Below are 16,234 nucleotides of genomic sequence, written 5' to 3' on the forward strand. Positions count from 1 at the left end.
CTTTTACCCCAGCATTGTAAAACAACCTTTATAATATTGTGGCTTCCACAGTAAGAATGAATTTCCCCAGTTATACAGGTATATGAAAATTCGTCCCTGAGCCCAAATACAACCATTTGCCTTTAACATTTTTAAAATATTCCACCTTGAAAATACATGCGTCAATATATTTATATAAGGACTGCGATTAATTTACTCACTTTTAATAGCAGTGAATTACGTTTCAATTTGCAATACTATTCCTTGTAAAAAACATTTTTTTAAAACTTTGAAAAAAACAATTATTTTTTCTTTTTATGGCCTGGATATATAGACTAAAATGCAAACATGCGTGGTTTAATGATTAAACAGCTTCACACTTTGGTCCCACTTCATCGCTATAAATATATGAGGAGATCTTTAGACTACATCTCTTTGTAGTGTAATGCAGAGTTGCTTGACACCTGCCTTTTAGGGGTTAGCCTTCAGCACAAATATTTAAAGATATCTATCAGAGTGTTTTAAAGGCCACAGGAATGACATTTCATCATTTTGCTTGAGTACCACAGCTGTGAAATACATCATGTGAAATTACAGATGCTACAGTATATGATGATTTTGTATTAAAGGTTTTGGCTTTGCTACTGATCATGAGCTTAGTTATGAAGTAATATAAGTGTGTGTGTGTGTGTGTGTGTACAGGTGCAGTGGAAGCATGGACTGTAACTGTGTTAGCGACCTGCTCCTCACTCCACCTGTCCCAGCCCTCTGGACACCAGGTGAGCAAAATATACCCTATGAACACGCCACTAACTTTAAGGTTATTGATAGTCAGAGTGGTCAAAATATTTACTAACTCTTTTTCTACCAGACTCCAAAAAATGGAATTTCCACCTCTTTTGTTGTTTCCATGTTCAACATTGTATTTCTTCGCCATTTCAAACTCCACAGTGATGGTTAATGGCTCATAAGAAATTAGATAGCCTTAAGTATTTGTAGTTTTTCATTAGTAGAGGCAAACACACAAATGTTTCTTCACAGTAAGTGGTAATGTCCAACTTGGGGCTATCTGAGATGCAACCAAGTGATTGCTCATAAGCATCTAAAATGTGAAGCTGTTGTTTTCATGCACTAACATTCTGTGTACGGTTATCCCAACAGAGGGAAAAATGTCTCACACTGAAAGCCAAAAGTGTCCTGACTCAATTTATATCAGACTTGTGGCAATAAAATAATTCATTTGTTTCTACTGATTGAAAATGTCTGATAAGTCAATTTTCCATTCTGCCAGTGGCATGAAACACCAGTGTACTGGTAAAAAGAGATAAACGTTTATTATGACATTTTTTGTATAAAAAATTAAGTGTCGTGTTAAAATCCAAAATGACAAAAAAAATTGTTTTATTGATTAATATGCTTATTATGCTTACTACTGAATGCTTGCTTTAGAGCTAATTCTCAGGGGTTTTGTTCCCAACCCCTATGTGCATACGACATTTATACAGCTCTGCCCCTTAGCAAGCATTAAAAAAACCAACACGTCTCATTCATGTCCTCTACCTTTCCTTCCCTTGCTTTCCCCAGGCTTTGCCTTTCCAGACTGGGCCTATAAGCCAGAGTCTAGCCCTGGCTCCAGGCAGATCCAGCTGTGGCATTTCATCCTGGAGCTGCTGCAGAAGGAGGAATACCAGGGGGTGATTGCCTGGCAGGGAGACTATGGTGAATTTGTGATCAAAGATCCGGATGAAGTAGCAAGACTCTGGGGGATTCGCAAGTGCAAGCCTCACATGAACTACGACAAGCTTAGCCGTGCACTAAGGTGGGCTTTTTTCAGTGTGTCGGTTTAATGTGTATATATATATATGTATATATATATGTATATATATATATAGAGAGAGAGAGAGAGAGAGGCAGTACTTCGCTTAACTTTTACTACATGCACTCACTGGCCACTTTAACTCTTTCTCCTTGCTCATTCAATCAGTATTTCAGGACTATTTTCATGCACAGCAGTTTATACAGAATGCTACACAAAAACATCCCAGTGAGTGTGATGATCTTGTTGATAAGACAGATCAGAGGAGAATGGCCAGACTGGTTCAAGCTGATATAATGTCACATTGGTGAACAAAGTCTCTTCGAACATAGAACAGGCCAAACATTAAGGTGAATGAGCTGCAGTGACAGGAGGCCATGTTAGGAATCTGAGGCTACAGTGGGCACAAGCTCACGGAAAAACGGAATAAGAATAGTTGATGTTTATCTAATGTTCAACTCTCTAGGGTCAGTGAGCCTGTATATATACATACATATATATATATATATATATATATATATATATATATATATATACAGTTGAGCCTGTATATAGATATATATATTACGTTTCCCCGATGCTGTAGCGGTATTGAAATCTTTCTTTTGGATCACGTTTGAGCAAATAAAATTGTTATAAATCACAATTATAGACACAAAAGTTTATTTTAATCCTTTGGAAGCTTATTCATATAATATGGAGACAGCACATGAACACAAATCATAACTCAAGTTAAAGGCTGCTGTCTCAGACAACAAAAGTCTCCATTGTACAGGATATCAGTAGGATTATTAGGATATCAGTATCATCTCTGTAATGAGTGTTAGCCAATTGCCAGAATGGTATCATATTGAGGAAGGAAAAAAGTGTATCCTTACAATAAAAGGTGCATGTGTAATTGTAGCAAGGCAGTAAGGATGGAGTTGAAGGTGTTTCTCAACCATTATTAGCGGTAATGAAGGGAACCTTTGTTCTTTGTTGTCAAATCAATTTTTAAATTCACTGACTGGTTCAATAAAATTTTGCACATTACCTTTTTATTTCCATCAAAACAACGAGGGTTTTTTTTAAATCAAAATCCTGTATAGCTGGAGAAGCTTTATAAATAGCTTCATAAACACAAACATCCTTTCAGTGATATTTAGATATTTTATTTAAAATACCTAATTTTACTCTGTTCGCCATTACATAATGTCTTCATTACTTAAAAACAAGTAAACAAAAAACTCGAGTTGCTTTGTTAGATAGATAGATAGATAGATAGATAGATAGATAGATAGATAGATAGATAGATAGATAGATAGATAGATAGATAGATAGATAGATGGTTGTTGAATTAAAAAAAATATCAAGTTAAATTTAGTGGAACACAAATCACAAGAATCACAAGGCATCAGTCTGCTTACATGATAAGATGGCAAGTCATGTGGCACTACAGTGTGAGGTTTTAATTATGCCATTTCTACAAGGGAAATAAGTATTCAGCTATTGTTTATGCATAGAAGAAAGCCCTTGCTTGGATTTTTATTTTTTAACCTTAAGATTGGAAAGATTTTAAATAACTCTGGGTAAAGAATATTTCTGTACGATCCTTATAGTCAGTATTATTTGTTTGGTGAGTCTGTAATGCACAAAACCAAACTTGAATTATGAAGTATTTTGCATATCGAAACCAACCTCAGTCATTTTCTTGCATATTTAAAAATTGTTTCCCAGACAATTCCATTTTTCAGCCTTCTTTCTTCCCTTTCACTCCCCCTAAATCCCCCCACCCCACCCCACCCCTCCTTCTGCTCTGTCTTTAATAGACACTGTCATTGCTGCTAATTGTTATGAATTGGTGGAGGCCATAATTGGCCTCTTTGATTAGCCTATTCTAATTGCTCAATTAAGGGACAGTGCTCAATTGCCATGCAAGCAAAGCGTACAAATCACTGGTGTGGCAGGTTGCATTATGTGCACTTGTGTAGCCTACTGAGCTGAATAGAAGGAAGCCAACCATACATCGCTTTGAAATTTAAGAAGGGGCATAGCAGGACAGGCAAGGTAGCTGAAACCAAGACATAAACATCTTTTCCTTTTGCTATATACTGAATGTACAACCTGATTATATATATATATATATATATATATATATATATATATATATATATATATATATATATATATATATATATATATATATATGCATATATTATTTTAAGTATATATTATATATACACTGCTTTTACCAGTATAGTGTGAGGAAAATCAGAATCATTGCTATCATGCTGATATAACTGATGTTACGATGTTTACAATTAAGTACTATATGTGTTTGACTTTATTGACTTTACCGGATGGTTCATCATGACAACATACTGTATATTATCCCAGAACTAATGTTGGTCATGTATGGCAAAATATTAGCACATTCCTGAGAGTAAAGCTGAAAATGTGTTTTTCCTGCCTGAACATTTTTTTTTTTGCCTCTTTATTTAAGGCAACATTTTCTAAAGAAAGAATAGTCTGCTTTGACTTTCAGTCTTTTTACCTCATATAAAAACACATTGATTTCAGGCGCAATGGTTTCCTTTATTTATTTATTTTTTATTACTATTAGCATTTTGTCAGCTTTTTTTTTATACTGTGTTTACAGTATTTTACACACTACAATTTTTATATGTTAATTTACCCCACTAACCCTCTTCTCCTTTTCTCTCTTCTTCCCTGATCTCTCTTAATTCCGTACTCTATTTACTTTCTATCATGCTCCAGGTACTACTACAACAAGCGCATTTTGCACAAAACTAAAGGAAAGCGGTTCACCTACAAATTTAATTTCAGCAAGGTGGTTCTAGTGAATTATCCGCTGTTGGACATGGCCAGCTCTCCTTTCCTGCTAGCTCAGAACCACTTCAACGGAGGGGCAGCAACAGCAGACTGCAGCCCCGTGACCCCGGAGGTATGTGAGCATTAATACATGACCTGTACTTAAACCTATACGTCCGAGTATTTATAAAATAAATATGTGAAAGTGAATTTAATCGAGATACAATTGTTATCCATTTTGTACCAATAATATATAATAATAATATGTGCATAATATGTACCGATATAATCCAAATGTGTGTTTACAGTGCATGCATTAGTCTAAGTTTAGTGCAGCATGGTGGTTAAGTAGTGTTATAGAAAATAAAACCAAACTGCTTTATTGACTGAGACTCATCAGTCATTAATCATAAGCATATGATGGATCACTGAACATCCAAAATACTCAGCACACCAGCTAAAGACTATGCAAGCAGAATTGAGCAGATATAAGGTATAAGTATTTGGGCAATAATAAGATAAACAGGTAAGTAGATAGGCTTGTTTCACCTAAATACTAATAGCAGGGGAACCAACCAGCGATATATGAACCAATCAGAATTTTGCACAGGGAAACTGTTAAAAGTGCAGCTTTCATGATTCATCAGCTATATCCCATTATGAGACTGACTGCATCCAGTTATGTCATTTTCAACTTGGAATTTGCTTAACTTTTTGAAAAGGGATATTGTGTGAAAGTTATCTAGAAAACGGAGTCAGAAAGAGATTGGGAATAAAGGGAGGGGGAGTGCTGAAGAAAGGTGAAGGAGAAAGAAGAGAGAAAAGTCAAAGTCGGAGTTAAGCGGTCTTAAAACCAAAGAAGATATTATCCCCTCCATCTCATTCTCACCTTGGCTGGTGTATTCACTGGTGGTATTGATCTAAAAAAAAAGGAATATAAGAAATTAAAGAAGAAAGAGAATATTAGATCGGTTCACCAATGAATTCGGGATCGACGTGAGAAGTGACAGATATTTGTGATCACTGGATGGTGGAGTTAAAAAAAAAGGGGGAGTCCCACTAACACCTAGAACTGTAAAAGAGTTACTGAAGAAAAGAACTCTTTTACATTCAGTTTCTTCCTTTTACTTTTTTCCCTGCTTTCCTTCACCTGTGCTCATACGTCCTTTTTTGTTCATTTCTCTATACTTTTAACCTCTCAGGCCTTGCAGTCTTTATTCCCTCGGTTGCCTGATTCTGGCCGTGGAACTGCTCTGTTTGACCGAGCCACAGGAGCCCCAGAGGGTGATAAGCTCAGATTGGACACTTTTCCATTCCTTGGTTCTGGTAAGTGAGAAACACACAAGAAGTAATTGATGGACACTGCAGGGAAGAGTGGGACAGATTACATTATAAAGCCTGTATCATTATGAATATACAAAATCATATACATGCAAATTATTCTGAATAAATGTATAGTATTTTATATTTAGTTAACCCTTATACCAGTTTTACAATCTCTAATAATAGTAATAATAACAACAACAATAATAATAATAACAACAACAACAACAACAACAACAACAATAATAATAATAATAATAATAATACATTTCTCAAATCCAAAATTATATTTAATATTTTACTATATATGTGTTTGTGTACATATAATTTTTTAAAATATATAATATATAATAATTAGGCTTAACAACTTTACAATTTTATAATCTTGAGTAAATCCAAATTTCTGTATTCACTTATTATATTAAAAATATAAACTGTATAATATTCTTATAAATATTACTTTCATTTTGACTTCATTATAGTACTAAAAAACATGCAAAAGCACAGACTCCAAAGTAAAATAAAAAAAATATTAATTAAAACAATATTAACAAAGTGTAAGAAATCTTACTTGGGACAAAATATATCTATCGTTTTTCTTCTGGTTTTTGATTATTAAAGGTAAGTAGTTGTGAAAGAAAAAAGACAAAAATTATAGCTGAAGGATCAGAAAGGCCAAATTAAAAATCTTCAAATCAAGGTAAATTTCCAGCAATGGTAGTCTGTCTGATCAAAGATCTATGCCTTTCCTCTGTGTTTAGAGGTGAGTCGGTCAGTGTGTCCGATGCCCTCCTTCTCACTCACAGAAACTCTAATTTATACACATTTGATTAGATGAAACATGTTAGATATCATATACACGCTATAGATGAAATGATAAATTAATTATAATGAAGTTACTGAGAATGAGATACTACCTAATTAGGATTCTGGGTCATAGAGGTATGGCCTTGGTAAGCAGATCAGTGCATCATAGGGTAGACATATCATATCAATAGATATTGGCTTATATGTCATTCAGACCGTCTTTAGAACAAACATGATTTCTATCCTTTATAAATTCATTTAACTAAAATGTGCAATATCATCGCAGAGTAATTTCATTCATTATAACCTAAAATAATTGACTATAGGTGGTTAATATTTTTGAATAGAATTTTATTGAATAACAATTTTAATGACATAAATCTCAGAAATTGATCTTATATGGGCATAACAGAATTTTTAGTGTTATCTTAAATATATGGCTTAGAAGTAAACTGGAAAAGGTGCAGGGATTTTTCCTCAATGCCCTGATAACCTGATGCAAAGTGTAAAGGAATTTGATTGGAGAAATTGTAAGAGAAGCTACCCCATTTCTCATTCTAGCCTGGAACTTTTCATACAATATGACTTTTTCATGCTGTTCCATGAGGAGTGGGAATCAATTATGGAAGTACAAGAACTAAATATCTAAAATAAATCTCTGCGCTGGAAGTCATTAAGTAGACTCAAATCCAGATTCGATCCAAGGCATTCGTTTGTCATGTTAATGTTAGTTTACATTTGCATTTTAGTAGACCCATTTGAATTTCAAAGGATACGTTGCAGCGTATTCTCTGTTAGAGGTCACAAAACTGTCAGTGTGTGTACACTCCTTTGTTTCTAGTCCATATGTGCTTTAAACTATCGGTGCATCAGAATGTGTGTGTTGGTGTAGAGCACGTGTGTGTTTTTGTGTGTATGTGTACATACCTCTCCACCCCAACTTACCCCCCTTACTTTGTTTGTCCTCAGGTCCTATTCCTTCCTCCTCCCCTTTTTACCCTGATCTTGCTCCCATGTGTCCTCCCTGTCCTAATCCCTTCCCAGGCAGGAAGGTCCTAATTGAGGGTGCAGGCTTCAGTTTGTGGCCTGTGGGCGTCCATTACTGTGTTTTCATAAGCAAGCGAGGCCTGCCTGACTGATTCAATATTCATGTGTCTGCAAGCTACTCCTGGCCCAGAACACAGAGAGACTCTAGCACTGTCAAATTAGGCCTGCATAGCAAATAACAGGAGGGAGAGGGAGAGAGAGAGAGAGAGAGAGAGAGAGAGAGAGAAGGGTGTCAGGAAGGGTGTGAGGATGAAGAAAGTGTAAAGGGAAAGAAGGCATGAGGGTGTGAGGAAAATGTGGAGGAAGGAAAAAGGTTTTGCCAGTGTGGAGTAATTTATCCAACAAGTGTTTTAATTAATGCAGCAGTGTAGATACTTTCCTAACCTTTCCAGTTGAAAGATTTTCTTACAAAATGTTTTTGTTTTCATTTAATGTGTTTTGGAATATTGTGAAAAAAACAATGCTACATGTTAACGCTTCTCAATAGCACTTCTCTTCTCTTTCTCCAACAGGAGCCCCCTGTTACTCCAAACCTCCATCCATGTTGGGTCCTTACCCTCGTAACCCTGCATTTGACTACTCTTGGGGCTTCAACCCATATCTCCCTGGAGCTTTATCCCTCAACAACTGCCCTAAACTGCCTCCAGGCTCGATTTACCCCTCACACTTCTATCCAAATCCACTTCAGTCTGGCCTGGCACAGCTCCCTCATCCTTTTTCCTCACTCCTTCCTCCTGGGGACACAACAGGAACAGAGCGAGCTCAAACTGGTGGAGCCAACGGCTCAGTGGGTGGTCAGGCTCCACGACTCTGCGTCCCAACGTACCCAGGTAGTTTACTTCAAGGCCGGACTGAGCTGGGTATTTTGGGTCCTGGTATAAGTGACAGGGAAAGAGGAGAGAACACTAGCATTACAGGGGCTGTCGGAGGTGGGATTGGAGTGGGATTAGGTTTAGGCTTGGGATCACTGGGACTAGGAAGTGGAGGAGGCATCCAGAGTCCGTCAGATCGGCGCGCAGGAATGAAGCAGGACCCAGCGTCGGATTCTGAGTTGGAAATCACAGACCTGAGTGACTGTAGCTCGGAGAACGAAAACGAGCCAGAATTCAATGCCAGCCAAGAAAAGGAGAATAGGATGGGAGGCCGACCTCACATTCCCGAAGCCAAGACCGCAGGTCTGGGCGGAACCTTACCTCAGCTCTCTTCTCTTCCTCCTTCTATATCTCCCCATCCTCTCAAAAGCCTGGTACCCCTGACTCCTCCACCACCATCTCTTCCAACATCTCTTTCTCCTTCCCTCATCCTGGTTGAGCGGCACAGAGAAACGGAGACTCTTAAACTTACTCATAGTTAAGATGCTTTGTTCAGATGCTGGTTATATTGAGCACTCTCTGCCTCTATCTCTTTGTCAATATACAATATATTCTCACCTTCTCAATTTGTACTTTATTGTTATTTAATTTTACTCTGAACTCATTTTTAGTTTTCGTTCTTTTCTCTTGCACTTTTATTTTTGTGTTTGTTGTCTTTTGGAAAATTCCTTTAAAATGCATAAAGCCGTTTAAACAGAAAACTTTTAATACATATCAATTCCTTATTTATGACACTATATCCATAGAAATATTTCCGTTTATTAGAATTTAAACATATTTCACCACTTGAAATGGAAAAAAAACAATGAAACATCATGCACACCCAGAATCGGAACACGTTCATGTGCTAAATGACGATGAACTGTCGACGAACTGCATTCTCTTTTATATCATAGATATAAATTACCTTTGAGAGCTTACATGTTACAAAAATGCCTCTCGAAAGTCATTTTCTCAAAACAAATAGATCATTTGTAAAGTGATTGTAAATGTGAATAGATAAATATTGGCTCATAAACGTATGAGATAACAACATTTATAAATGTTCGATTTTCCATATATTTCTAATAGCTCTAAAAAAAAAAGAAAAACCCCATTGTGGTGGAATCTGAGAGATGATCGTTTTTGTTTTGTTGCAGCAAATTATAGTATTAATTAATTCTATAGTTATTCGCCTCCATTCATTCCACATACACATGTTCGTACTGGGTAATTTGACTGCTGAAAGGTCTGATCTAGGTGTATCGCATAAATTCTCCATCAATTTTTCCTGTAAGCATTAGCTCTGCAGCACAATATTAATGCAAAGCTAAGTGCGATGGTGGAAACTGTATAAAACAAGCAGTTCAGCTGTGTTGTAATAAAGCACTTAAATGCATTTCGTTCGTGCTGTGCTTGACAGCTTGCAATGGAAACACTGTCAAACAAAGACATCTAGTGGTGAGATGTGATTTCTACAGATTGTATATGAATGTAATTTTGCTTCGATTTGTCTTTTCAAGGAATGATATCTGCCCCCACCCCTAAAACATCCCCAAAAATATCTGTGTGATTTTACCTATTTGTTCCCTCGTACATTTTTGTCATGTTCATGCAGTGCTAAAATGTCTTATTTTAAATAGCTATAATATGTTCTTTGCGCTTTAAAAAAAAAGAAAAAAAAAAAGAGAGAGATTGAGTAAGAAAGTGCTTAAATTTGCATCAATATATTTTATTATTGTATATAAAACATTTAATTTGTATTATTACTATTATATGAGATTGAGGTACTGGTGGGATTCAATTCTGTATTAAAATGCTAATAGATGCTGGTTGCATAAGAACTATATTTAAAAAAAAAATAAAAAAAAAGAAGCACTTGTTTCAGAGATGAGAAAAATGCTAAAACATAAAACATCTCGAATCCCACTAGTTCTACTCTCAGTCATCTTATCTGATATATCTGAGAAAGGCTCTATAGAGGAAGACTAGTGTTCCACCAGTACTTTTTAATAGTTTCTATTCACCGAAAGTGATAGTTTGCAGTAATGTTAGTAATATTGGGGTTTTGCACTTTTTTTGGGAGAAATATTTTGACTAATGTTTATTTGTATGGATAGTTGCAGATGAAAACTTTGAAAATCAGTAATTAAACCTTTTCTGAATGTCAGCGCATCGAATGGCAGGATAATAATGATTCGTTTAAAGCAGACCACGCAATATGTAAAAAACAAACAAACAGAATAGACCATGAAGTCACCGCGAAAGGTTTCCTCAGAAGACAAACTCGACGATATATCCATAGTTTACACGAAAAATTAAAATTGCCTAGTTGCATTTCATCGGTGTAATTATATGAAACTAGCAGTGTACATAGACTTTCCTTTGTATATTTGTGTGTACACATTGAGAAAAAAAGAAGAAGAAAAAAAAGAGGCATTTTCTTTGCAGTAAGGTTTATTTGTTGTTTGTATATTGTACAACTGAAAAAGAAAAGAGAAAAGAATGAGATAAAAAAAAAAATATCTTTAAAAGCAATAAACATTATTCGGGAGGGTGTGATGATTGAGATGTGATTGTGAGCGAAGTTGAGATTTGTCTTATGTACAGTTTATTATTGTATGAAATTGGGGAGAAGAAATAATACAGTTCAAGATTACCACATGCCATTATTTCGTATCTCTTTCATTCTGCCACTGCTATATAAATGCTTAAAAACATGATGACACCCTTCAAGCTATTTGTCTGACGTGTATGTTGACCACGCACAGGAAAGAGCTCTCTAGTTTCTACACCTCACAGTGTTCAAAGAGACGAGATTTACCGTGATGCCTCTAGTTATACAGTGTAAATGTCAGTTAATCAATATGCATATGAGACCTTTCAATTATTGAGAACATTTCCACAACAGTTACCAGCTGTTCTTTGGTGAAACAGATTTCTGCTAATGGTTTGCTTGGTCAGGATATTATAGTTTCAGAAGAAGCTATGTTTTGATGAATGGCTATTTTCTACACTGCCGAGATTAGAACATGAGAGAGAGTGTGTGTGTGTGTGTGTGTGTGAGAGAGAGAGAGAGAGAGAGAGAGAGAGATCTTTCGTCCATCCTGTTGCTGTACAGCTGCGTAAAGCATATTATCATTGGTTATAAAAAATTACACATAGCTACACACTAGACTTCACTGTAAACAATTCATGCCAAGTAAATAACGCCTTGCCAATACTTTTTACACCCACACATTACCTAGCTTAAATATGCTTGCCTATTTTCAACTCTTTTTTGTTTGTAGGGGATTTTTTAAAAGCAGACAAAGCAGCATTACACAAATCCGGATGTATATGTACACTTTCATCCCTACTGAGCAGAAGCAACAATGGCTATTAAAATCTCCATGAGGATGAAATATAAAAATGTGATCCCACCACAGACTGAAGGTAATAAAGAAGAACATGGCATGAAGCTTTTTCCTTTTTTTTAAACAACACAATATAGTTGTGTTTTTTTTTGAGACAACACAATATTATGGTCTGGTCAAAGACTCAGAGAGCACCATGCATCTGATTTTACATCACAGTGACATTACAAGTCATTTCCTATTGGGAAAGACGTCCGTTGTTTCTGCTATTTGTCACTTTGTGTGAGCTACGTCAGTCAGTGTTGCTAGACCGTACATGGTGAAGATTTACTTACGCTGTTGTCCAATCATGACTATGCCCTTGTCCTTCTGAAAGCTCCGCCCTTCAAAGTGACTGTGCCTGTGTAGGGGTCAAAATAAATGGTCATTTGGACTGAAGGTGGTGTTTCACACAATCACTAACACTAATATAAACAAGAGCACCCAGACTAGACTAATGGCTGATCCCTTTTCCAACATCTCTGCATATGGTTAATCGCTTCAAAATAAACCTACAGCATTCATCTCCAAATCAGCTCAAGTCCACGTCATGCAATATCCTGCTCATGATTTTGTTGAAGCATTGTTTAACTAGTTAACACACAATTGCCTCCAATTTGGAACAATAAATTTGTCTGGAAACATCTACTTGGGTTGCATGACGACACAGAGGTAACAGCAGTGTACACTTCATGGAGCAATACACCTTAGGTAATGGCCATGAGGAGGAGACGCTTCATAGCACAGGAATCACATTTTGTATTTCAGGATTTAGGCCTTATAAGGTCTCTAGGGTTGTGATTCCTTTTGTTGTTTTATTGTAATTAAGTGCTGACTTAAACAGCACAGATTTTCTTCTATATAGACAAGAACGTTTTTATGAAGCTCTTTCCTGCATCATGTCACATGTGATATTATCAGTGTACACATTTTACTGGTGACTTTTACGCAGATCGGTGTTCCACAAGCCTCTGCTGTATTTCCAACTGATATCCGATCTCTGGGTACCTTTCATAAACAGGGTATGAGCGTCCACTGCTTCTACACAGCTGTGTGTTTCAGCAAAACCAGATGACAGACACCGGATTAATAGAGCTGAGCAATACTGGATGCTGAGTAATTTGCTCCTAATCTATTATGACAAGATAGAAACTATTTTGCTAGCCCAGTATGCTTTCTGATTAAGTAGTAGCTCTCTATGTCCTTTCAGTTGCATCATCCACAGTGGTGGGAGACCTTGTGTTATTATTGACTCCACTCTGGCATTTGAAGCTCATATGCAGTGCTGTGCAAAAGTCTTAGCCAAATTTTGAGAAACGCTGTCAAGTAAAGAAGTCATCAAAAGTAATTAAATTATACATTTTCTACACAATAAAACAGATGACTATAGGTGGAGTAAATAGTAAAAAACTAAATAGAGTTGATAGTTAGTATAGCATCTCTTTGCTAAAAATGCATTCTTCATTTTCAGTATAGGTTTAAATCAATTTTATAAGAAACTTAGCTGTTTTGTTCTCTTTTTTTTTTTTATCTCGAATAATCTGTCCCAGTTCTTCTGGAGACTTCGACTGTCACACTTGCTTCTGGTTTTGCAGGAGAATTCGGATGGTCTTCATTATGTTTTCTTGGTCTATTATGTAATATGTTCATTTATTTATTGACATAGGCCTACAAATATTATAAAATAGAATCTTTTGAGTGCCTAACCACTACTGTACACACCACACACACACTGACAATGACACACACACAGCACATAAGCTTCCTGTTCTCCTTTTTGTTATGCTATCATAGCCAGACCTATTAGAGTCCCTGCTTGCACTCTGATCAGAATAAACACCCTTTAAAACCACTGTAAGATCTCTGTACTCTCTCTCAGATCCAGACACACTTAATTGCTGTGGCTCCTCTCACACTCCTGATCTGTCTAATTCATCCTGATCCTCTGCTTCTGCTTGAGGTTTTCTGCACTAACGATTTGCACTTTCCAGAAACAGTTTACACCCAAGTCTCTCTCATGCTTTACTGGATAATCTCGCCCGCATCAACTGATTTGTACCTGAGAACAGCTGCTGGATTCATAAAGACCGTCTTAATCTCACCTGATTATTCACAGTATGCTCATACAGTTCATCCTTTCAACACATTTAGTTCTGTTTGACCTTTGACTGCACTATTCAGTTCCACCCAAAAGAGGAAAGATTCCATTTCGAGTCTAGTTCTTCTTCACAAATGACTATTGTTAAAAATAGAGCTGTATAAATCAATTTGGATCATTTTTTTTGGAATGACTGATTTGCTTGACATAATTCTTTATGGTTATAATTTCATGACTTGTGATAAAAGCAAATGAAGTTTCACTTCTGTAGCATAGATTCGATCAGGTAAAGATTGCCCTTTTGTGCTTGTTCTGGGGTTTTCACTTCCTAACAAGTGGTCCAAACACAAAATCTTTTGGGGAAATAACTCTTTTAATTCAATAATATGGCTTTTTTAATAGTGACGATTTTTATCTATAATGATTGGTGAAATGGTTCGAAACATGGTTGAACATTGACTGCTACTATATATTGACATTTACTACATATGCCATACTAACAAGTGCGATTTTTCCATTTTAAAAACCCTGTTGTAGATGGCTAGTACAGCACAAAAGTAAACACACAAAACAACAACAAAAATATATAAAGACATGTTAAGTGTGATACAACATATAACAAAAGCCTGTATAGTGTGCATACTTCTGGACCAATCTTTACCATTTACAAATGAGATTATTATAGATTATATATATAGTGGCCATACTTACTGTCTGCAAATGTATTTGTAACCAAACAGTGGACTGAATATTGAGTACTATACTTTTAAGATTGGAAATGATTCAAACATGATGTATTTGTATTCAATGCTGCATTGCAATACACCATGCAGCTTTTAAACGGAATAAAGGTAATGAGTGCCCTCTACAGGTGCAATGTCATCTCTGCAATCATTTTATAAAACAATTTCCCAACCCTAGTCTGGACTACCCTATGCCCTGCACCTTCAAGTGTTTTCCTTTCTCCCAACACACCTGATCTATTTAATTGGCTAATACCAACCGTTTCTTGAGTTGAGGTGGGTGTGATGGAGCAAGAAAGCATTACTCCAGTGGTAAGAGATGTAGCATTACTCCACGGTTGGGACGCTGTAACTTAAAGGACAACATCGTCATTAGGAGAGATGTAAGAGTGGGCAGAAACTCTCAGGTTTATGGGGGAACTGAAATGACCGTGATAGGATAAGAAACATCAGTGAGGGTACAAATGTGTGCAAGTGTTCATGGCATCGCATCAAGTCTTCCCAGGATAGCTTCCAGTTCCACTGTCATTGATGAGGAAAAAGCGGTTACCGAAGACAGATAGATGAACAAATGAATGACTACAAAGCTAAAATTATGTTCTTTCTCCTCAGACAAAGAGTTCATAAGCGAAGCTGACACTTACTTGCAATACTACAAAGTATTGCTATTGCTATTTTAAGAAGTTCACCATTTCTTTCACAAATAATGTCAAGCTGATTATTACACACATCATTGAGGGTGATGAACTGAAGTATTGTGTTGGCATCTGGGAGAATAGAGAGATGTTGAGCCCTGTAAAAATCCTATAAAATCATGTTTCTGTACAAACAAAATAAATATTAATTTATTCAGCTGTCACTTCCTGTCACCCAGGGAGACCACATGCTGTGCAAAGAGAGGAACATCTTTGCTGGTTTCTCAAAAATAAATAAATAAATGAATAAAATGAATAATAATAATAATGATAATAATAATAATAATAATAATAATAATAATAATAATAATAATAATAATAATAATAATAATAATAATAATTTAACAATTAACCCTCAACAAAACAAAAAAATTTAAACCCCAAAATTGATAGAATATTATTAAATGATTATTGTTGTTAACCACAAATAAAAATGTCTTGGGAAAGACATTATTTTTAACTCAATAGTGGATGGGATTACATTACGAAATTGTATTTTGTAGTAGTTTATAGAAACATATAACAGGTATTGTAACATACTTATAGAACCATTGTATAACACAAATATCACACTTGCAAGTTTACTGTTGTATTAAATATAAGGACTCTGCTGGACTCTGTGACAGAATTACTATGTTGACTATGTTGATATTCACTACAACAGCACTT

General features: G+C 35.9%; 1 protein-coding gene across 1 annotated transcript; it reads left to right on the top strand.

The window, feature by feature from the left end:
* The first annotated feature begins 686 nt into the window (after positions 1-686).
* On the top strand, positions 687-11,283 carry erfl1 (Ets2 repressor factor like 1). Its single transcript, XM_058376842.1, has 5 exons — positions 687-758; positions 1,564-1,798; positions 4,553-4,739; positions 5,809-5,932; positions 8,296-11,283. Exons 1-5 carry the CDS (start codon positions 695-697, stop codon positions 9,135-9,137), a joined length of 1,452 nt encoding a protein of 483 aa, XP_058232825.1. The 5' UTR covers positions 687-694; the 3' UTR covers positions 9,138-11,283.
* Positions 11,284-16,234: the final 4,951 nt, after the last annotated feature.

Source organism: Hemibagrus wyckioides, linkage group LG23, assembly GCF_019097595.1.
Source record: "Hemibagrus wyckioides isolate EC202008001 linkage group LG23, SWU_Hwy_1.0, whole genome shotgun sequence".
NCBI classification, from domain to species: domain Eukaryota; kingdom Metazoa; phylum Chordata; class Actinopteri; order Siluriformes; family Bagridae; genus Hemibagrus; species Hemibagrus wyckioides.

Excerpts from the sequence above, each read along its gene's own strand:
- erfl1 (XM_058376842.1), top strand. The coding sequence starts at position 695 with ATGGACTGTAACTGTGTTAGCGACCTGCTCCTCACTCCACCTGTCCCA. Across the intron at positions 759-1,563 it reads CCCAGCCCTCTGGACACCAG|GCTTTGCCTTTCCAGACTGG; the intron begins GTGAGCAAAATA and ends TGCTTTCCCCAG. Across the intron at positions 5,933-8,295 it reads TTTTCCATTCCTTGGTTCTG|GAGCCCCCTGTTACTCCAAA; the intron begins GTAAGTGAGAAA and ends TTTCTCCAACAG.